This window comes from Sinohyriopsis cumingii, chromosome 4 (assembly GCF_028554795.1).
Source record: "Sinohyriopsis cumingii isolate HCF-2022 chromosome 4, ASM2855479v2, whole genome shotgun sequence".
NCBI classification, from domain to species: Eukaryota; Metazoa; Mollusca; class Bivalvia; order Unionida; family Unionidae; genus Sinohyriopsis; species Sinohyriopsis cumingii.
Window position 1 is genome coordinate 145,312,072 of NC_142964.1, and position 24,479 is coordinate 145,336,550.

Here is a 24,479-nt window from a genome sequence, read left to right on the forward strand (position 1 = left end):
GAAAGTTTCTGATAATGTCTGGCGTTTTGTGTTCATTGTTTGTTTGCATTAATATTACTTTAAATGAGTGGAATTTCGCCCACGAGAGGCATACCTTCCAGTGACTGGAGTTTGTCCACCGGGTACAAACTTGGCCTTCATTCCTCCTTTGATGATCCACCTTACGCTTTGTTCTCCGAGTGTTGAATTAATTGGAATCGGATTCAGAGCAAGGTCATCTCGGTTGAATGTAGCATCAACACATGGGATTCAAAATGTTATAGCAGTCCGCAAAAAGTCAAATATATGTTACATTCGCGACTAATAATATAACATCCATACAAAATGTGAAAGGTATTTATGCATCTAAGTTTTATAAATAATCGCATTTGCTCTCATTCGGAAATTTCCCCCCAAAAAGAACAAAATAACATGTTATGCACTATATATTTATAAAACAGATAAAATAAGGTAAGACTTCTTAAATGTTGAATTATTATTCACAATTATTATAAGATCATAATTATTCGGGATAAACATTTTGGGGACTCGGCCCAAATAGAGTTTCAAACTTAGCGAAACTTATAGTACAGGTTTTATTCACACAAAATTATGATCACACAAACACAAAGTTAAACAGAGAGACTAATATCACTCTGTATAGGATATACATAGTCTTTCTTGTAGAACTTGTAAGACTCATTTGGCACCAAGCATATAAAATAATCATGATTTTTAAACCATTATTTATACAACTAACTGATTATATTACTGAAACATTTTCAGAATATTTATATTTTCCTGAGTACCGTATGTTGATATAATAGAAACATAAGTACTAAATATTTGAATACATGACCTTATCATGCACATTTTGGTAAAATAAAGAAGATGTAAATAGTAGGTAATACTATTCTTGCGAGAAGGTTCTTGACACTTTCGTACTCACAGCATCTCAAAATACAAGAAAAACGACATTTTTTACATTGGATGTGGGGACAATATTAGAGATGGTTAAATGTGTGAAGAATACAATTTCTGAGTGGGAGGGTAAGACATCCAATAAAAGCAATTAGTATAATGCCTAAATTAGGGCAGCATTTTGCAAAATACGGTGCATGTTTCCTGTCTATGTCACCAATAAGGCCATGACCAAAACATTTAGTCAATAGCTCTTCCATTCCCATCATCACAAATACAGTTTTGCGGGACTTGTGAACGTTGTTCTTTGATTTTAACTTTGGATCTCTCTTTGAACATGCATCCCAATCAAACGTTATACAACTAATTCCAATTATCCTGGAGGTAATCAGCATGCTACAAACGAATATAGAAGATTTGGCAGTTACACAGTACATGCTTAACACATGGACATTAGACTAGTCTTTGAAATTGAAGCAAAAGGAAAAAGTGTTATGAATGTAACATAAATCCGGAGAAGGTTGGATAATACCAGCCTTGGGCTGAATTCCAAAACAGTTCCGTTCCATATTGAACTCCTATCCATCCTGTGTTGGACGCTTTTAAACGAAATATAGCTGAGTTGCTTTCCATATGGAACATGCAGAAAGAGAGTTCGCCATATGGACTTTGTATTCCCCTTTAACTACAATGCTCGTAACCAGTTCAGAATTGCAGGCAGACTTCATATTAGCAGTAGTCCAAGTGAAGGAATATGTCCCGTTGATCAAAGCAGTAAATATTCCTGTGATTGCTGAATATCCATTCCCCTCATTTGTGACAATTCTGTCGAAAAACAAGTTTTTGGTTAATTCCTAAGCTAGTTAAAGATGTGCCTCGACAGACCATAAATGCAACGATTTGAGCTGAGATAGGCCGTGCGACTGGAAAGAAAACAAAAATACAAATTAACATACGCTTATGTGTTTTGATGGGTTCCCAGTAAAACATTTTGTGCCACGGTAAATCAAATTGGCAAACTTTTCAACCAAGTATACTTCCCACAAAATTAGTGTCGGCAATAGCTAGATTATTGTCTATAGATCTTCCTTGTAATTCGATCGATACTTATATTCTATCATGCACATATATTTGTCATTAGATATGGCGGCAGTTAATAATAATGATAATTTAAATCATTAATGACCAGTGGCAATTACAGACGCAAGCAAATGAATTAAAACTTATTCATATGGTACACCATTGGGAAATGCAAGGTTTGTTTTATTCGCTGGCCCAATATGATGTCTTACTGCTGATTGTCAATTTTACATCTCTGCTACAATTGTGCTATTTTGCGAAACATAGCATTCAGCCTCGATGTAACGCATTTAAATGACCTTGTAGGGTTGTTATTCTGGCTCCAAATGGGACAGCCCCATAAATATTGCACAATATTTAAAAAAAATCTAGAACGTTTAATAACAAGTAACATACAATGCATTTCGATTGGAAATCCGAATTATCTGTCAATATTGGGGAAAGGTGACGTAAACTCTTTCGTTGAAATATTACATCATTAGTTTCGCATGTTCCGCTCAGTACGATATACTAACGTAGGATAGCATCAGTAAGGAACTATCAACGATTTAGAATAAAAGCGCACATTTACGTGAGTATTTGAAATGAATAAGGAATAAAGCAGACAGATCAATCATATGTGACCTCCTTGACTTAAATTAGTTTGTCATCCCGTTCACAATCCCCATTCCAAGCCTATGGTATACCTTTATTGGCAAAAATGTAACTCGTGATCAAGCGTGTAATGTAGAGATTCTGCCACATCATAAGTTACAATTCACTGCTGAATTTTTTCAAAACTCACTTTGCTTATTAACAGGAAAAATTAAGGTAAGTAATCTCGACGTATCACGTTCAGCTTCTTAAACATAAGAAAAGAAGCCCAAGTCAACGTTAATATGTTGCTCTGAAGATAAGCGGAATATGAAATATCGGGTGTGTTCACCAGTACGTGGATAGATTGTGTGTGTGTGTGTGTGTGTAAAGGATGCACATATATCATCAGTGCTTCTGATATAGAAAAATATCTTAACTTTGTTTGCATCTTAGTTTTTGTACCCTTTAAATTCTCTTATTCATTCTATTTTAATGGATCATCTAAAGTAAACGTATTGATCTTCCCCCTCACCTTTTATTCATACCTCCATCGTTCCCACTTCTATCTTTCATTGATGGATATCTCCTCCACGGCGTTTAGATGTCCCACAATCATATAACCATTTCTCGTATGTGTTATCTTCTCGTGCGACAAGTGGCTGGCTTTTGAGAGACACATATGAATGCCAGGAACTGATCCAGTGATTTGTCTTGATAATTGCAATTTTGAACGTTTCAGTTTGCTGATGTGCTGAAACAACAAAGAAGGAGCCAATACAAAAGAAGAGTTGTTTGGTGTTTAAAAATAACGTGTTTTAGAAATATTTTTCACCGTGGGTGAATATTGGGGCATCCTGCGTCCTTGATTTGATATGGTTAATGAAACTGGTGTGGTTCAGTACGGTTGACTGGTTCTACACAACGCTTAAAACAAAAGCCACCTTATACGCAAGTCTAGTGATATATGCATGTAAACAAAACTATGTGCACGATAAAATGTAGTCATATGGGGGATACAACTAGACAATGAACCTACAACAGACATGACTGTCGAGTTGTAATATATATATATATATATATATATATATATATATATATATATATATATATATATATATATATATATATATACAAGTTCAACGCATGAGACAATAGAAACATAAAATCATTAAATATTAATACTGTAATACCACATTTAATTGATGTCAATAAATAATTAATATATTCATACGGTTAGGTTTCAACTTACATCTGTTCAAATTTAGAAAATGTTCTGTGGTAGGCAGTAGTATAACACTGTGCAGTAGGCCTACAATATGAATATGTCTACAGTTACAGTTCTAATGAAGTATGTAGTAACATTAGGGTATTTCTAATTCATGACTTTCTTGGAAATTTTTATTTTCTGTCCTGGAAATATGGCAAGAGTTGCTATCACTAGTTCAATGATGCGCTACATGGAAATCGTTTTGTGGAATATAACGTGCTGATAAATGTGCTACACTGATTGGTAAATATAGACGTTTACACTTGCAATCTCATTGCTTTATTTGATTCGACTGTGGCGGATTGTGAGTGTTCGACAAAGTTAGAAGAAACCAGTTTGACATAACACATTTCTGATTTCTGCTGTCCTTGCAATAACACTTGATCTGGATTGGTTTTGTGTAGCTAGTTATGTGTTTGCCTGTGTTTTTGGAGTATCAAATAGCTCGGCTTGTGTGTGTGTGTGCGTGTGTGTGAAATTGCTTTGCATGGTGTTTTCAAAGTTGGAGACACCTTAAGTTGTCTTGTGAGGGTATTTCTTTTATTATATATCTTTTGTTGTTGTTGTTTTTTGTTGATTTTATAACATTTCCGTCAGGCACAGCAGAAGCCAGCAAAAGTTGTTCCGAGCGCGTGCACACCATAACAGAGACGACAGGTCTGAGATAACCAGACTGGGATAGAAATGTAAGGTTAGCAAACCATACAGATTTCTCGGTTGCATGGGTGAGACTGTTGTGTCCCAAGAATATTCCTAGTGCTGATTACTTTACATGTATAGAAAACATGATCATGATCAGATACACTCCTGCAATAATAAACTGGTTACAGGGATGCATGGCACGTCAGTGGATAACACATGTAACTCCGTCATTTCAACCCTTGATCAAGGCTGTTTCGATCTCTTTGTATCTTTGTTTTAGCTTCGTTAATGCTGCAATGCGTAAATAGTACTCATCAATACACCGGTTTGGAAAACAAACATAAATGGGCTTTTGTCAAGTCCGTCCGTCTCTTTGTTTGTCTTTTATCCTGCACATATTTAGGTATATAAAAAGCCTCTTTACATATTTTCTCCAAGCTGTATGCAGTTCTTGTCCGTCTCCTATTTAAAACTCTCTTTCCGATTGCTACTCCAAGATACACAAATGTCGTTTTTGGACCACTCACGCTTTTCTCTTTCTCTTGACAAATTGAGAATGCTTACTACAGTAAGGTTGAAAGACTTCCAAACACGTCAGGGTCAACTCAGATCTTGTCTGGGGGTTCCGAAATTTCAAAAGGGCCCTGACTTTCCCGGATAGGGCATTAGAGCAAAAGTCGATGTGTCTATTTACCTAAAGTGTGCACAGTACCTAATAAACATACACAAGGAAAAAAAGGTCAATTTTCAAATGACAGGTGAATGTATCTTTGTGTGTGTAAGTTCTTGTTACAGCCTGGAGCGTCCAGACATCACAGAACCATCCCAACCATCCACCACCCCCGATCCGGCCCTGCACGGATCTATGAGAGTCGGATATATAAAGCCATACTTTATTATGGGACTTATGTTTATATGCAGATGAACTGTGCGTTTATAAATTAATATGTGAATTTTGACGATGCACGCTAAAGTTTGATTTCTAAGGTTGCCCATCACATTGTTTCAATATAAATATATTATTGTATTGTAGTTTCAGAGAACATATATGACATTCTGATTGCTCGAATCAGACAAACTTGACTTTTTTACGTGTTACACGTACACCATTTTCCCAGGTTCAGCCACGGTGTTCTAGGTAGAGACTATTAGATATAATTTGTGCAGTTTATGTTATCGTAGTCATTTGTCGCCTTTAGATGACAAATATCGTGCATTTTTCATTTGTAAAGTTTATCAAGATCTAAAAGAAAAATATTAAGGTAAACCTTCATATAACAGTCCGTCTTTAGAAAAAAAAAACATGTATGAATTTTACGTCAAAGCGGGATTCTTTTATGTCAAAGCATAATGCTTTTTGGATTCATAGAACTGCATTATTTATATACAATTTGCTGTGCTACAAGAAAATAATACAGTATTTAATATAATACAATAGGTATTTGTGCGCTACAGATGATATTTGTTGTCTTTCTATATATTATTGTATCATGGCCATTGACTTTCTTTACTGTTTAAAGAATCTCGGATCATTTTCACAGGAGTGCATACAGAACAACATATTTCACTATCAAAATAATTAAAACAACTGTATCTATCTTCTGATTGCGGTGAAAGACGTTGCTGTTGCTGATGAGAACAATATAAATTTGGAATATTAAATAACAAATAATAAATGTGAAAACATCTCTTATCAAATTTAACCCAAACTAAAATTATGGTTAAAAGCCAACCATAGCACAGTTCCTAGGATTAAATATTAAAAGGAGAGCCCCGGTATCCCAGTAGTTAGCGTGCGTGTTCGAATCATAAAAGTTGAATCAGCCAGAATCTTTAGTTCTGGTGTGTCAGTGGCAATACACTGTACTTCAAATGCTTTGCACGAGATAACCTGCATGTGTTGTTGTGCCTTAAATCACCGAACAAACGAAAAAGGAAAAACCAAAAAACAAACGCAAGAGGATCGTGTGGGTCATAGATCGCTGATATCTGGATTACAGCCAAATGCAAGATATGCATAAAACTGCTTTCTGTCAAAATAACTCGACAGTTTGCTGACTACGGATGAGAAACAAAGACGGTACTAGTAGTTAATCTATTACCGATATCTACTTCCATATATGATAAAAGATTGGATCGATATTTGAAGAAAAAAAAACCACAATACTTTTCAATAGTATACTTCAGTTACGGCTTGTTATATAAATAATTTTGTTTTATGGGAAGATATAGGCTGTTGTATTTCGCTTTTATTTTATTACCTGCAATACCCGGTGTTGAAACCTTCTAATCATAAGATTCTGAAATTTATTTATCAGTTATTGGCTGTATTTATGCTTTCTTTGTCTGTTATATATATATATGCCGGATCCATTATGTTATTGATAATAAAGTAATAAAGGTAAGAACAATAAATGTACGGAAAAAGAAACGAAAATGTCAAATAACAGTACAGATGCATGGTTGAACGAGCTTAGAAACGGTTTCATTCCATGTTTTACGGTACAGTAACACAACGTATTTAGTGCTGAAGCAATTGAAGTAAAATTCCCTGCACGAGGATGCCCCAATGTTACCGATATATCTTGATAGATAATCAGATAAAGTAGATATGGACGTTCACTTAATAAATACATACTGATAAAAACTGAAATCAGTTTCATATTTTATGCATACAATAACGATAAAGAGAAACGCAAACAACATAGGTTATCAATGAACATATTATCAGACATGCAAAGAACCGAATTCGAGTTAAAATGATAAGTGACGAGTACGTGCACAAATACATGCAAACCCTACCGATTAGGAACTGTGGGCTAGGCACAATACGTCCTTTCATGTATCGTAAAAGTCTATTAATGCAGGCAGTAATCTCAGTGTCTCAGTCGTTATCGTACGTGATCAAATCGTACCGTTAGATCAGCTCGAGCCTGGTACAGTGGCGCCTCCATTGGCAAGCATTTTACTGCAGTTGCGTTGGCACTATATAACTTATTTTTCTGTCACGTAAAACACTACTGCAATAAACATCACCAGGCCTTTATATTACATAGATTAATTGTGTATTGATTGCAAATAAATGGAATGGAGGAGGGATGTGTGAGCGGATGAATATACAAATTAACACATTTGATTCACATTTATTAACCTTTATATTTCATAGTATATTCACTTGTTGGTAAATGTCATGAAATAGAGTCTATTTCGTGATTATATAATTCGTGCTATACAAGAATATAAAAATAAGCACTCGAGTTCCCTTTATGTGGATCGATTTCAGATCAATATTCAATAACAACAGTAATGACGATTTAATTGGTACATATATTGTTGGATAGAAAGAATATTCACGCCATTAGAAACTGAAACTGATTACAAAAGCTTATATAATATTGCCTGGTATTGCGCCTACTTTTAAATTTGTTACACACATAATGCTAAGAGGATGATATGCATTTAGACTGAAGGTAAATTTGTAACAAAGGTGTAAAATCAAACTAGTATAAAAATCTTAATCGCCGATGAGTTACTTTTAAACACGAGAAGACTAATGTTCTTTTTTGATTCCAACACATGCCTAAAGGGGTCTTTAATCCATGTTCACGTGACAATGACACATCGAGTTGTCGTCCTTCTGGACCAAACAGAACAACATTGTTTGGCTTTTGACCACAGCAGTAGATGATGCCATTCTTATCTACAGTGAATGCAACCACGTCTTTAAGTTCATCACTTTCAAATGTTTCCACATTTTCTCCGTTCATATCCATTGTAACAATTTTATTTTGCTCTGTATAATGAATCCTTTGTCCCTCTGGATTGACAGAAATAGCTTTTCGACACCGCTGTCGAAGGAATGAATTATGTTGTAGACTTCGTATTAAGTATCCATGTAAGTATCGTATTTCCACTGACACATCCAATCAGGTTTTGTTGATAGGAAGTGATTCCAAAACAGTTCTTTTCGACATCAATACTTCTTACTTGCTTCAGGCTGTTGGTCAAGGACACCACAACTATATATAGGCTGACAAAAACGGCGCGCGAGTAGAAGTAGCAACGGTCCTTTCGCCCAAAATGCAGATGAACATTGGAATATAAGCTAAATTTAACTTTAATTGTGATACAGAACGAAAATATTTATCAAATATCTTAAACTTCCTATTTTCCTTATCAGACAGTAAGATTCTTTTATCAGAAAGAGATACACCCGAATTAATGTCACATACGTTTTCATCACCTGGAATTTTAGCATCGAAAGTAACTGTTGAAATTAATTGAACACGTGGTGATATCATGAAGGCCCCCTCAACTGAAAACCCAAGAGACAACTTAGGGATCCTAGACTTTTCACATGACACTCAATTTGATGAGCTTAGTGTTTGAAAAATTTCTTCCAAATTCCCATTCCTCTGTAATCCAGTTTTAATCACTTTTGATCTATTTTCAACCCTATCATGCTTTTGAAGGTACTTCAGAAGTTGCTGTGATACGTTGGTCAGTGTCACAAATATTTTGTTTATGTTGCCTGATTTTGCGGATCCGACTAGATTTTGAGACGTTTCAGTGGCTGCAATAGCTCTTTTACATTCTACAACTTGGTCTGAGATTATAATTTTTTCTTCTTTGCATATCTGCCCTAGTTCGTTAATTCTAATAGTCTTAAGTTTATTCACTTGCTTTTTATACAACTAGACCAATCTTTAATTGACTAAATAACATCCTACTCTTGCTGTTGAATTATTTCAAGGGTTTTCATCCTGTTATAAATCAACACAACAAATATCTTTCTCACAACATCTAAGTTTTGTGGTACTTGCTTGAAGTCTTGTCCGTCTGACACATCCTTTACTTCCTCTTCTGCAAGCAACAACTCTTTACATTGTCTGTGATCGATGAGGGCACATTTCATACAGCAAAGTTCCATGCGTTCTGAACAGAAGTAATCTACATTTCGTTATTTGCTTGGCATCTATACATAGCTTCGAGCACTGAATTCGAAATTTGGTGTTCCGTCACTGTGATCGTATGATTAGTGACAGTTGTAACAGATTTGACAGAGATACTCTGAACATGTGACGCAGAATGCCACATAAATATGCCGTTTTCCAAACGTTACAAATGGTTCACAAAACACAGAAACATCATTGTCAGTCCAATTTGATGCTGAACATGAGATTATAACTGAATTGTCAGCAAGTCATTCGGGTTTTCACTTTTCGCGTGACTCCTGCATACAGGGCACGAAATTGTAACCACCTGTGACCCCTCCTCACTTAGATCACTCGCTTAGATCACTCGCATGCTTACAAATACATTTCTCACAAAATGTGTGCATATATGGCAGGAATTTAGGAGAACTGAACGCGTCCAAACGCTTCCAAACATATGGTGCAATTCATTTGTTTGATTTTACTGTTCTGAACTTCTGCCATTGTAAATCTGATCACCTCCTGCTAGCGATACTGTCCAAACGTTACCTAGTGGCTATCGTAATACAGGTGAATGGTGTATAGGTTGGTGTATATAAAGTTTGTATCGTTACGTTGTTGTCCATATAATCGATTCACTGAATCCCGCAAAGGCTTATATCCTGAGTAAAATAAGGTTGAATACATCATCGTCTTGAACATTTTATCACTCTAAATCCATCGATTATCTTGAGTGAAGTGTAATATGGTTCAATATATACATGCATCTACTACTGTGTTGTGTGCACGAGTATAGATAGATACCACCGGTGGCCAGGTAACAAGTGTAGTCAGTAAATCCATTGTTGACTCGAGACGTGGAAGGACGTACTATTGCGAGAAGCATATCTGGATATCAATTGGACAATTCTCAACGTCGTTGTTTCTCGAGTTTACGGAAATGGCCGAGCGATCTTCCGATTAGGTGGGTTATTTGTCGCCTTGTCTGCAATCGTCACTCAAGTTATTTAAATGTTAGAATAATCTTCGCAAGCAGACATCACACGGTAACTAGAATTTTAAAAAAATACGTCCAACGCTGAAAATAAAATGAAAACAGTAAACAAATAAACACCGTTTAAATATATCGCCTATTTACAATCTGTATTGTACTGTATAAGATATTGCCTACAGGAGGTGGGGTTTGGTGGCGTGGATGGAGGTGTACTTTTATATTTTGGTGCTATATATGCTCATCGTAAAACAAAATCCCTCCCCCACCTCCAAAAATAAAATTATAAAATAATGTTAAACAGATAAGAAAGCAACTATACTGCCAACATAAAGTTATGCAACCGTGCACCAGAACAAAAGTGCAAACAAGACAAAAACTACACTTCACAATGGTGTTAGAAGGAAGTATCATAGCCTCTTTCCAAAAACCGGTTCTTGGTCGGCATACTGTACTACACTGATGTAAACATAATGATGTAATATTAATGATGCTTTTCAAATGATTTAAAATTTTAAAAAATTAACCTTCATCAACGACAATGACAGAACTATCAATGCGAAATCTTAATGTTTTTGTGCGATATATATTGGTATATCAAACTGTGATCCGGCCATAGCGCAATAATACGCATTTATAAATATTCTCGAGACCGTGCGCAGTTGATTCTAGATTAATGATCAATTTCTACATATCAATCATTAGTGAGGAATGAAAATAACGATAACAAATATTAATAATCGTCGTTTTCTAAATGAATTTAAGATGGTGTACATTTTGATCACAATCCTGTCTGCTTTCTACGCAAAAATGTGGAGTGAGAGAGAAAACGAATTTGGTCTGGATTTAAACCTTGAAATAGAAACTACACCAAGTAACATACAATAATATGGTTTGTCGTAACGATATATGTGCACTTTCCTTGGGATCAATCTACAGTGTTTATCAATTATACAAATGTTGCAATCCATGTCGACATTATACGGTAAAGGATTTTCGTTTAAGTCAAACCAACCAAAGGATGAGAGAGAGAGAGAGAGAGAGAGAGAGAGAGAGAGAGAGTTGATGGTCGGTGGTACTGTTACTAATGCAGAAAAACAATACAATATTTGTGTTACATCTTGTTGGTTTGTCATTTCGCTTAGTTTGTATTCCACCTTAATTTCCTTGCGCCGGTACGTAAATGGCTAAGCGTTCATGTGAATGGCGTAGATAACCATGTGTTTATAGCGCACTACTTCGATCATGAAACCCATCTCGCAATATAGGGTTTGTGAATGTCATTGGACATTATTTTTCCGCACTAAAATAACAAACACTAGAGTCAATGTTCTACATATCAACGAATTTAACGGAGCCTGTGCTATTTGTCCAAAATTGAGTTCAGTCCTTTTTTATATCTCATTTCCTTTTGTTATTTTTTTAAAAATTTCATTTATGTAAACATGTTGATTTGGGTCAGGGTTTTGGAGAAACCAAAATGACTTTTATAGGCTATTATGTTTTAAATAAACAAGGCTTATTAAATCATGCTAGAAAGTTATTTCCATTAGGTTATGGTTGCATTTCGAAAATTTGTGACCTGAGATGAAACAAAGAACTGTATTATCTTGTAACTGTCAGAATTATATCAGTCGTGCTTTAACACCTAGCACTTTACGTTGTGTTATATTGTGACCAGTTTGGGCTGAATTGGTATTTTCTCCAAATTATGGCATTCAAGTGAGTATTGTCTCTGGAAATATAAAAGTGCTCTGATAAAATTCTTGGATAAAGACATTCATTGGAATTTATACTGAATTCAAACTTGGAATAATATTTATGTGATTGAACAAGAGACTGTTGACACATCAGGGCTTCGCAGACTATAACATACACGTCATCACCTTCAATTTTAAATCTCATCGGGTCTTGAACTCAGTTTCATTCAGGAGTTTTTATTACTAGAACTTGCGTTCTAATTCTTGAATTATTTTTGGATTTAATTCGTAAAACCGTAAGTTTTATTTTCTAATTTTTCACTTTGTATTCTAGTGAAATACATTATTTATTAAATTTTAAAAAGCTTGTAGTCTTCACTCGTTTCTGTTACTTATTTCAAAAGCATAGACTCGTAACAGTATGAAAACTGGTAACTGTCGCATTATCCGTTACTCAACATGTATCGGATTACATAGTCATTGGAACACTCTCAGCGCATTAAATATTTAAAGAGGTTACAGTTTAAGTTGACTTTTCCTCGCGTATTCAGCCGACTATAAATGTCATGGATTTTATGTGACAAGCTAGTCTTACAACAGAAACAATAACTATTGTGTTATAGCATGGTTGCAACATTGCACTCTTCCAATGCAGTAATACAAGTTTTATCAATAATAATAATAATAATAATAATAGGTTACTGAATTAGTATGGGAAAATATGAACGAGTTTTTGGCTGGAATACTGCACGACCTTGGGAGTGAAGTATGTCCATCCGACAAAACGAGTTCATATTTTCCCATACAAATGCAGTAACCTTTTTATTATATGCCCATTTTCTTATTCTACCTAATGCTTAATTATATTAACAACATACACTACAAGAAACAAAGTTACTGAATGTATGCTGTATTCCAAACTGAATACACAAACGCAGATTCATCATTACACAACAACAACATTATTACTGCGCACATAACTCCGCCCAGATAAATTTGAACTTAATCGCGCTAGGCGTAAGTTTCGAAAGAAAATTTGGAGTCATATTGTGAATGAATGCCCATTGCAATAACTTCTCTATTTGATCTGGAATGAATGGATTTTGGTATTTGTGTCGATTCAACGAATTTTCGTCATTATGGACTGTATTTATATCTGAGAATTCCACATGAAATACATCGGATTGAAGAAGCGATGGAGAATCGTGTTGATATATGCAACTGTGTTTCTGTTTCTGTCAATGAATGTTTGAAATAATTATGTGGGGAAAACATAAAGTCTTTCAATTGCAGTTATCAAAATGACGCTATAGAATATAGTGCTTATTTCATTTTGCGTGCAGTAAGGAGGATGTAATTGTACTTATATTCGAAATACATGTACAATTTCGAAATTTGTAATCAAGAATTGAGAACCTATGACATGGCTCATATAATTCGGATTGCAGAACTAAGAAAGTACATTTTGAGGAAATTCAGGATGTAAAACTGTATGTATATTTTTTGCCATTCTTATTACCAGTTAAAGAAGACAGTTTATTCCTTGTCACTTATATATTATTTGTAAGGACCCTTTCTGGCGTCTACTGTATAGCTATCCTAAATCCGAAACATTGTATCAAAAATATTTATACAACCAAAACGTAAAACGCCTACTACGCGAGTGTGCATGATTTGTTTACAAATCAAAAATGCAAGCGTCTGCGTCCATTGTTTTTTTACAATAGTAAGTAGTTCCTTTATGAGTGCAATATGAAGTTGACTCGAGTTCAGTATCGTAAAATATTGAACGATTCTGACAATGCAAAGTTAACGGAGAAAGTAAATGAGCATATAATAATAATAATAATAATAATAATAATAATAATAATTGTTGTTGTTGTTGTTGTGGGGTTTAACGCCATTTTGCAGCACATGATAGGCTATACATGGCGGCCAGTATTAATGGTGGAGGAAGAACCAGAGAAAACCCCGGAAAGAACCACTGACCCACGAGAAGCTACTGGCAAGCTTTCTCACATACCCACATTGGCTGAATCTTAGACTCGAACCGCCGCAGACAGAGGTGAGATGGCAGTGATCCGCTTTAGACCACTCGGCCACTCGGGGCCCCAATAATAATAATAATAATAATAATATTAATAATAGCCACATCCATTATAGCTAACACTTATGAAATCGTACTAACACCACGATTGCATCTATTGCACACAACATTTTGCACTTGTTTCAAGGCATGTCCTCTTCAGGATCAATGTCGCTATTCAGATTAATTGTCATAAAATCATTATTTATTTTACGTTTATTCTTCATCGTATTCAACAACCACATCAATAATAGTAATAATAATAATAATAATAATACTGACAGCAACGACCATAATAGCAATGAAATGATACTAATACGACAACTGCGTCTATTGCATATGACACTTTACAGTTGTTTGAATACAAAACTTCCCAGGATCTATATCGCTACTCAGATTATTTGCATTACAATAATATGCTTTTGTTACCCTCCATTCTAGACGTAGAGGTTATCATAATCCCAAATGTAAAATTAATCATGTTCGATTGTGGTAATGTGATTTATATCAAGGTCAATGCTTGTATATTGATTTCGTACACATTAATTTTCATTTTGCTTGAATGAGCCGTAACTCAGCTGTATCACGTGATCATCTCAGGCGAGTAAGGTCAGGTAATTTATCAGCTGACATAGTATGATAAAATAATATTATACCAAGATGGCGGATCCTATGTAGCGAACGGTCTTGGTTCAGACGGAGGGAGCAATTCAGAGTTATCTGACATTGTGGATTTTTTCAACATCGCACTAAGGAAGCCATTGGTTGATATAATGGCAGAAGGTCCTGGTGGTGAACACAGACAATTGATCTGCCCCATTTGCTTGGAGCCTTTCGAATCGCCCAAGGTATTGACATGTTTACACACATTTTGTGAGAAGTGTATATGTAAGCATGCATATGGTTTGAGTGAACAAGGGAAGCATTCTGACACTATAGCGTGCCCCGTGTGTAGAAGTCCCACCGCTGCTCCCACCAAGAACCAGACCCCGGATGACTGGGCAACCAAACTCCCAAACAATTCCATCGCTTTGTCCCGTTTGGCATCAGAGCAGTCAGTGAAGGATGACTCAGTTTATTGTCAGCCATGTGTATCCGATGGACAACAACAAATTTCCATCGCTTTCTGTGTTACCTGTACGGAATATATGTGCGAGGCTTGTTACAAGTGTCACAAGAAATTTAAGGCAACAAAGAACCACACTATCACTTTACAATATATACGAGAATGTCATAGCTTGAGAGAAAGTGCAAACAGATGGTTCAGGTGTTCGAAGCATATGAAAAAATATACATACTATTGCTCTGAGGACAAAGAGCTTTGTTGCTACAAATGTGCCACAACAGATCACAGAAACTGCACAAGTTTATTTCTAATCGAAACTGGAGCGAACCATTTTAAGGATATCCCGGCAACAAAGGATTTATTGGAAAATTTAGTTGTATTGAGAAAGATGTTTTTGATATCCATTGAAAATAGGTCAAAAAACCTTGAATCCGTTCAGCAACAAAAGCAAGAAATAATCACCGGAATAGACGAGTGGACAATTGCAATGAAAGATATAATAACAAAACTACAGATTGCTGCATTAGAAGACTTAGATCAAGTATGTAAACAAGAGACGGTGTTAATATCCGACCAAATAGTGGAATGCAAGAGCGCCATTGCCGCCATAGATTTATCTGAAAGAATGTTAATGGAAGGAACAAATTTAGGCGATGAAACAAAAATATTTATAACAAATAGAAGATTGTCGCAACAAGTAAAAAATTATGTATTCAAATATGAGGCCACCGTAAATAAATTTAGTGACATAAAAATTAAATTTAAGCGTGACAAAAACTTGGATGGATTAGTTCAAAATTTAAATTCACTGGGTCAAGTGTTGAGTAAAGCCTCAAAACTCCCTGGGCTATATTCTGAAAATTCATTTGAAAGAGCAATGATGCTGCTGCCGCGAGCTCAAGTGGAAGCCATGGTCAATTTCAGCGCTAAAGTACCTGACGATGAAACAACGTGCAGCATCTCGTCTGGCATATTTCTTTCTGATGATCGCTTTATTGTGTGTGATCAGGGGAATAAGAAATTGAAACTCTTTGATAAATGCTTTCACTGTGTGTCCTACATGAAGATGACAGATACGCCTAGGCATATGTGCAGTGTGGACAACCAGACTGTGGCAGTGACCACATCTGGACTGAGTATAGTGATTGCGGCTGTAACCAACACCCTGACAAAAGTTAGGAATATATATGTGGGTGGAGAGTGCTATGGCATAGCTTCTAATCAACAAAACACATTCGTAAACACATATGTGAATAAACAAGATTCGCTACTTATATATGACAAGTCATTTAAACGTATAAAAAAATATAATTTACCTTACCCGATGAGCAATATTGACAATACACTCTGTGCCAGTGCGGACGGGCAAACTATCTACTACACAACCGGGGATAAAATTGTTACCATGGACAAAGATGGAAGAATGTTGAATACATTTGAGAGCAATGATCTCGAACATGCACTAGGAATTACAGTCGACACCAATGGCATCGTTTACTGCTGCGGTAAACGGTCGCAAACTGTGATACAGGCTACATCAGACGGAAAGCAGCTCAATGTGTTACTATCACGTGATCAAGGACTTAATCCTGTTGGTATATGCTTAAGTGAGAAGAATAACATGATGCTTGTATTTGTCGGACAAACAGATGAGCTCACATTGGTAAGATTGATATAACATGGTAATCATGTTTCTAATTATTCAGGTTACTCTGCAGAATGTATTTTCTAGATTTCATCTTTTCACGTTATGTATATTTAATTTGCATTGTTTGTAAGTATTTTCTAATTTTTCTGTTATTTCACAATATGCTATAATATGCTATATAAAGTGATAGTTTGTCCAAAATCAAGTTCATTGTGTACCTGACCTAATTCATTGAATTTTTTAAATCTGTAAAGAGCTAATATTATCTAAATTTTTCTCTGTGAGTAGGGTTTAATATTAGGATAATTATTAATAGAAGGAAACATATTTATATTGGTCTGAGTGAGTGACATTGTGTTTTCCATGTTCCTTAATATAACTGTAGCAAGTGTAACTGTAGCAAGTGCAACTAAGAGTTTATTTTGTAAATACGTGGAACCTTCTAGAATGAAATTTTCCGTTAGGAAATAGTTTTATTTAGAAATTGCTAATTGTGACCTAGGTCAGGTAGACGGGTATACAATTTTGTTACTGGAAAATCAACTAAATTAGTGTTTGTTTCCATTATTTCACTTTTGGGTGGAATTTACTTATTCAAATATTTTAATTTAGTTATTTAATTCAAGTTATTCTTCTATGGAAATACAAAGTACTAAAACATTACATTTTCAAAAAAAAAAATGAAGACGACATAGTGAAATTCAAGCAAGGATATACATGTTTGGTTTTTATTATTGTATATGCAACAAAAGACAGTTGACACAACACTATGCACGCGTCAACACTTCCGGCACTGGACTTACTTTGGAATATGTCTTAAGCTTATTCAGAACTTTAATCGTTAGGACGTGTGTTCGACAATTTAGGATTGTTTGGGATTTAATTCGCAATACAGTAAGTTTTTTATGTTTTCAATCTGTATTCTCAGGAAATAAATTGCTGTATGTTTTATATTAATCTTTTAAGACCACTGAGCTATAATAAAGTCATCGGTTGTGTTATTTCAATCAGGACCCAATTTGTATTCGACCGAGCATAGATTTGTTTCCTGTGTGCTTATCTTTCTCATAATATAGCTCAAGTTTACAGATAGGTACAAGCCTTACACTTTATTACTTAACAAATGTTTAAAGTTCGAAAAATTAAATCACAAAGAGTAAAAGATTTTCATTTGATCCAAATATAGTTGATCGTTTCGCACAACTTGTTGTTTGCTACTTCCTTTTTACAACGATGAATTCGTATAGATGCGTCATGTCAACAGAATTTAGTATGAATGCATTCGCCCAAACATTCACCATATCACACGCCTACATGAATCAAGCTTTTTATTCACATGAAAACAGTGATGCCACTCTAACTTGTTACTTGTCTTTGTACCATGGCATATTGGTAACGTCTAAATGTCTAGCCAATCACTCATCATTCATTTGGTTCAATTATATGTTCAGTTATTTTCCCGTTTATCATAATTTTTACTATCAATTTACTGTTTACTAGATTTTTACGCTGATTAAGCCTTTTTTAATTAATGTTTCGCATACCCTATGGAGCAAAAGCATTAAATTTGGTTGTGTTCACGTCCTTGTTTTCTTTTCATTTTTCATTCTGTATCTAAACGAAAACCGTATTGGAACAAAAGAAACAAAACTTAATTCTACAAACGTTCATTCACGTCATGCACCCGCTATCTGTCTCTCTGTCTGTCTGTCCGTCTCACACACATGCACTAACAAAAGCATAAAAATACGATTTCACAAATCCCCATTCTCACACATAATAGATGAAAATGAGAGTACTGCATATCAACACTTGAATCAGACGCTAAGTACTTCTTTAATTGACATCGTTATGACTAATACAAACAAACAAAACTCTTGAATACACAACTGAAAATAAGTTATTTAGTGCAATTTATGTATCGCAGCGTATTTATATTTATGAATTATTTCAGCCATCTTGAATTCCTCCACCGTATCGGCCATTTACCGGCCTCGTGTGCGGAGCATTATGGAGGTCACAGGCTGTGTGTGTGCGTGCGTATGTGTGTGATTTGGATTTTTTACATAGCTTTAACTATTTGTGAGTCATATCACTACGATGTCTGCAGCGTGGCAGTTTATAGTGATGTCTGTCACTGGGGCATCATGCCGCAGATATTTAGCATCATGTGCGTACACATTATTCTGACATCAAGCCTACCAGTCCTAACAATAACCTCTTATTGCTGATCGTCTAGCGAGGCAGCTGTTAGTACCATTTGTATGTCTTTGGTATGACTCAGCCGAGTTTCGAACCAACGACCTACCGCATCCGGAGCGGACGCTCTAACCAGTTAAGCCACCGGAGCCGTCTAAACGTTCGGCCCAAAATTTTCAGTTACATGTACTACCTTCCCCACACTTCCACTAGCATCTCCGTCGTTAAACAGAAGGGTTCCTTGCTTATTCTTGTACATCTTTTAATACATTTCTTATGACGAAGGAGAGGGCTGGCATGCTATAGTGAGTTTAGCACTATTTTTCAACACGTAATAGGCTGTATATGGCAGCCAGTATTTGTGGTGGACGAAAAATTGTGAAAAACCCCGAGATGAACGACCGACCTAAGGTAAGCTACTGGCAGGCTTTCTCAAATACCTACATTGGCCGAGCCCGAGATTCGTCTCAATCAAATATGTGTGAGATGCAATGAGCGCCTTAGAAAACTCGGACACCTATGGACAGAGGCGGTGTTAGGAGTACGCGGTACCTAGGGCCGACCAAGACTGCGCGGGGCCAGAGTATCGGTATCTCGATTGGTATGCTTCTGTAAACACTGATTATTTCTAGACTAGATCAACTTTCGCGATTTTTCATTATTCATTTAAAAAAAATCCGGAGATAAGAGCTTGACAAACTCATAAGGACGACCTTAAGCCTGAAGCGCGGGGCCCCCTCAAGAGCGGGGCCTGGGGCGGTCACCCCACTTGCCACTCCTAAACGCCGTTCATGCCTGTGGACCCAATATGGAGAGGAAGATGCATGTTACCAATATCTATATATATAACTGTCTGTCCCTTCGCATACACGCATACAGACAGACAAACAAGCATACTATAGGAATTATCATAGTTTTATATTTAAATCGGTCAGCTAAAAATAATGGTACGAAAACTAATGGAGACGATAAAGACGTGGAATCACTTAGACCGCATATTTGTCTATGTGTGAGTGTGTGTGTGTGTGTGTGTGTGTGAGAGAGAGAGAGAGAGAGAGAGAGAGAGAGAGAGAGAATCCCTTGATTGACTTTGTTAATAAAAATTTGTATTTACTTGCTATAAGCGTAAATTTATTCACCAATATGAGGGTTATACCAGCAGAATGATGTAGCAAATACTTTTGGTATATAGCAGGCCATATATAAATATGTAATAAAGTCATCGAAAGTAGCTATTTTAATTTTACTGCCTGTAACGAAATTGCCATATTGTGGGATTAGCATTTTAAAGTTATAGAAACGTAGACAATGATACGTTAAATCAATGGTCCCTTCGTGCAGAGAAGCTTGTGGAAAACTTTCATCTGCTGAGGCCCTTAGCAGGACGGAGATTTAATGTTTGCTACCGTAAAATGTATCAAGCTAGCAAGTGTAAGTAAAGCAGCTGAACTTCATTGTACATTTTTGGGGAAGAATTAAAAAAAAAGACCCGACTAGCACCTCTAAAAACAACTATGGAAAGAGTTATACAAAACCTTCAGTCAACGAATGTCAAATGTAATAAGAATCATGTGACATTTTGTACCAATAAGCAGCAAATACCAGGCCATATACAAATATGCATGGGTGTCATCGAATGAAGCCAGCTGTATATTTAGGTAAGAGCCTTTGATGATAAGAGCCGCAAAATATGTTGTACCCTTAAGCACGCTGCATTGACGTGAACAGTTCAAACAATGTATTGGACTACCAAGGATGAGATGATCGACTGGATCTATTAGATCTACTCTTCTTATTTGAAAATGTTCAAAAACCAGTATTTACATATTCGCTTTAATATTTCTCTCCATATCAAAATTTATAAAGGACTCAATACCACTTAACTTTCATATTAACCTTGTTAATTCTTATCAACAGACAGTATGCAGAAAATCACAAATTATATCATCAGTACCAGACTGTACATTCATGAATGCTAGCCGCCCATTTTACTTTGCTGATGCTATTCAGTATCGGCTGGTTAACTTAGAACTGTATCAGTACTAGCCATAATGTTTAGGAAATTAAAGCCTAGAATAAAGTTCTGGCGTCGTTATGGTATATTTGTATAGAAAAGTGAGTGAGTGAAATATAAATATAGATTTTTAATTCCATTTGTGCAGTAGCATGGAGTTCAAACATTTATTGTAATATTCAAATATTTTGTAAATACGGTAGTTTTCATAATTTCTTGCTAATTTTCTCTGCTTTTTTTCATTTCTTAAAATTGTATGTTTAATTTGCACAACCGTGCAAACAGACTCAATTGTGGCAGTACATACATTTGCGTATTAGAAACAAAATTGTCAGAAATATTACAGGGATTAAAAACGCATTGTAAGCGTACGTATACGTCGATTACAATCAGTTCTCACGATTGTCTCCCTCTCTCCCCTTGCCGCATGGGCTGTCTATTTTTATATTTAAAACACCAAACCTATGTTCAATTTAATTCCATTTACCATGTGACAAATGAGCAATTATGGAAACGTTTAAAAATTGGGATCATTGTGACGACATAATTGTAACGTGAAAAAATTATGTTTGAAATAATAAGAAAGTGAATTTGTTTTATCACATGCATTTTGCAATGGCTCGATGGGAGAGGAAAGAAAAAAGATAGAACTGGAAGAGCGAGAAACACATCTATTTTTTAACAGAAGTCGTTTTATTTTCGGCTGATTTAATTAGTGCAAGATCGTTATCCTGAGAGGATCCTCAACCACTGATACTGCAAAATATGTGAATGTGGAATGTACAACATATCTATTGGGATAAAACACTTTTAAAGTTTAGGAAAAGAACATATACATGTAAGTGTATTTAAGTCTTAATTGAAAAGAAACCTTATTAGAAAACCTGTGATGTTTACATATATTTGACAACAACATTTTCATAGAGGTTTCTCTTTTTTTTTTCTCCATAAAGTTTCCGTAGTTATCAAGGGGCTATCAAGACAAATGTAACACCTCTTGAGTTAAGTGACTCATTGCAGAGGCTTGTTATGATAATTACTGCTGAGGTGTGGATGAAATAACATTACGATTCTGTGATCTAAACAAAGTAACAGAAAAGAGCAACAACACCCCCCCCCCCCCAAGGTTTGTAAAATTCAACCAATAATTCATTTACCTGTAATATAAAGTTAAAATCTAAAAGGTAATTTCAGTATTGTGAGTTAAATCCCAAATTGTTTTAAAGTTATATCACAACTCCAAAGATATACAGTATTCCGAATGAATTCACGTCGTGGTCCGAATGATATCCGACATTGACCGTGTTGACGTACCCGTAGTCTGGAATAGTTTTGATGTGCTAAGTCTTGATGTATTATTGTAGTATAATCCAAAATGTACTTGAATAAATTCCCAAAAGATAAATGAATACGTTGTAATTCCCATGTAAAATTTACAAAAAAAAAAATATAAAATGACACAGTCCTCCTTCTCCACAACCAATATATCCAGTATTAGTGATATTTCTGTGCTTCAAAAAGGTTAACATAAAAACAGGTTAAACATAACAAACTTCTGTCACAAAATCAGTACCTATCAGATTTTGAACGTTTATGCTGTTCTTTATATACAGTAGAAGTTATTATATATTTAAAAAAAGAAACATGAGCCCCCTGTCCACGTAAGACAGATTTCCTGTATGCAGAGAATAGTAATATCAGATTTTCATTGCGAATTATGGAAAGCGTTCATTATAGAAAGGTGCTCTTTAAATAGAGATGTTATTCGAGTCAGGCTCCATTGTTTACTTATTGACTTTTAAGAAACATGGCGTAATATACTATTCTGATAAGTGAGACTCCCAAATCTATGTTGATAATGATGGGTGAGTTGTTGGTCTCACCTGTTGATTAAAATGTACTATTAAGCTGCATGCCAATTTTCCGGAACACGTCCGAGTACAGTTTAGACGTTTTCCGGTATTTGACAACAGCCTATCTAGCACGAAATTTAAAATGGCCACATTACATGGGGTTGTATTATTCCACGTGGTGTTACAAGTCCCCAAATGAAGGATTTAATCCGGAAATATTATGTACAAATCGCCAGAAGGACCGTTCATGGGACGATACCTCAAGAGACGAGATAAATATGGGTAAGGGTCTAAATATACACAGATATGTTACGGACAGGTTTATCTGCAAACAAATACTCGATTTTATTAATGAGTGCTATCAGACCCATAAATAGTTCAACAGTATCAACACCGTTTTGGGGGTCTGATTTATCGGACTATTATTACAAAAAAGTGAATTTGAAATGTTCAGTGTATCGAGATGTAAATCGGTGGTAAAACTGATTTTATGCCCTTTAAAACAAGTTTTTCTACAATTTTATTTCGCTTGGAAAAATTATAATACTGTAGTAAGTGTATTATTCTTTTTTTTTCTTTTCACAAAGTAATTTGAAAACATTGACTATATTCAAACAATAACACGATTTCATATAAGTAACACTACGTCTACTAAGAACCTCACACAAATTATTATAACTTCAATGCCAATTTCACTGTCCATAGGAAATAAATTCTTTCTTGTAAACAAAACTTTTTCATGTTTGAAAATAAGGCTGTATCAAATGTATGATTAATTGTTTTCATTAATCAAAAGAAGCACAAATCTATTTAAACATTTTGTTTCTAGTGAAACAAAGGAAACCCTAATCTTCCTTCATCAGATTTATATTATAGCTATACACTTCACATAGTACAAAATAGTTCCACAGATAATTTGCTTTCTCTGATAAACTATTTGTAAAAATGAAAATCTTCCCCCATTTAAATGTTATAATTAGTGACCGGTTCTCAACTGCCATGGAAACATTTTTTTTTTGTTTCTAAAAAATAAAATAACTTAATCTCGAATAAAATGTCCTTGATATTCGGACATGCGCAGTCAAACAAACATTAGGAATGATAAATTTTCCACCAACCTTCCGCAGACTAGAGTCTCCAGAAAAATTATCATTTCAACGTGCAATTTACAAAAAGCAAATGTTCGCCCCCCATTAGATAATATCCGTTTACGGATGGCAAGTAACGTAGGTATGCCGTAACACCGTCCTTGGATGTTTTGTGGATGTATTAGTTTCTTTGCAGCACACACTGTAACAAGTGAACATACGTCTTTTGGCACAGTGAACTGGCCATTTTTCATTTATATGGTGCTTATCAACTTATATCGTAAACACTGGACTACTAGAGAATCATCCGAGAGAACTTCAGGATCCACGGATTTTGAGTTCGACATTATCGTATAAGAGAGTACACACAGTCAAAGTCCTAGCTAAATGAACAGTCTATCACACAGGGTTAATAAAACCAAGATGTCGTAACGT

General features: G+C 35.3%; 1 protein-coding gene and 1 long non-coding RNA gene across 2 annotated transcripts; one reads left to right on the plus strand and one right to left on the minus strand.

Moving 5' to 3' along the window:
- Nucleotides 1-414: 414 nt before the first annotated feature.
- LOC149802272 (uncharacterized) lies at nucleotides 415-3,468 on the minus strand. Its single transcript, XR_016420515.1, has 2 exons — nucleotides 3,089-3,468; nucleotides 415-1,823 (listed from the first exon to the last, which is right to left on the minus strand). It is a non-coding gene; the product is annotated as an uncharacterized LOC149802272 (long non-coding RNA).
- Nucleotides 3,469-14,845: 11,377 nt separating this feature from the next.
- LOC149802273 (E3 ubiquitin-protein ligase TRIM33-like) lies at nucleotides 14,846-18,443 on the plus strand. Its single transcript, XM_089954417.1, has one exon. The coding sequence runs from the start codon at nucleotides 14,950-14,952 to the stop codon at nucleotides 16,918-16,920; it is 1,971 nt and encodes a 656-aa protein (XP_089810543.1). The 5' UTR covers nucleotides 14,846-14,949; the 3' UTR covers nucleotides 16,921-18,443.
- Nucleotides 18,444-24,479: the final 6,036 nt, after the last annotated feature.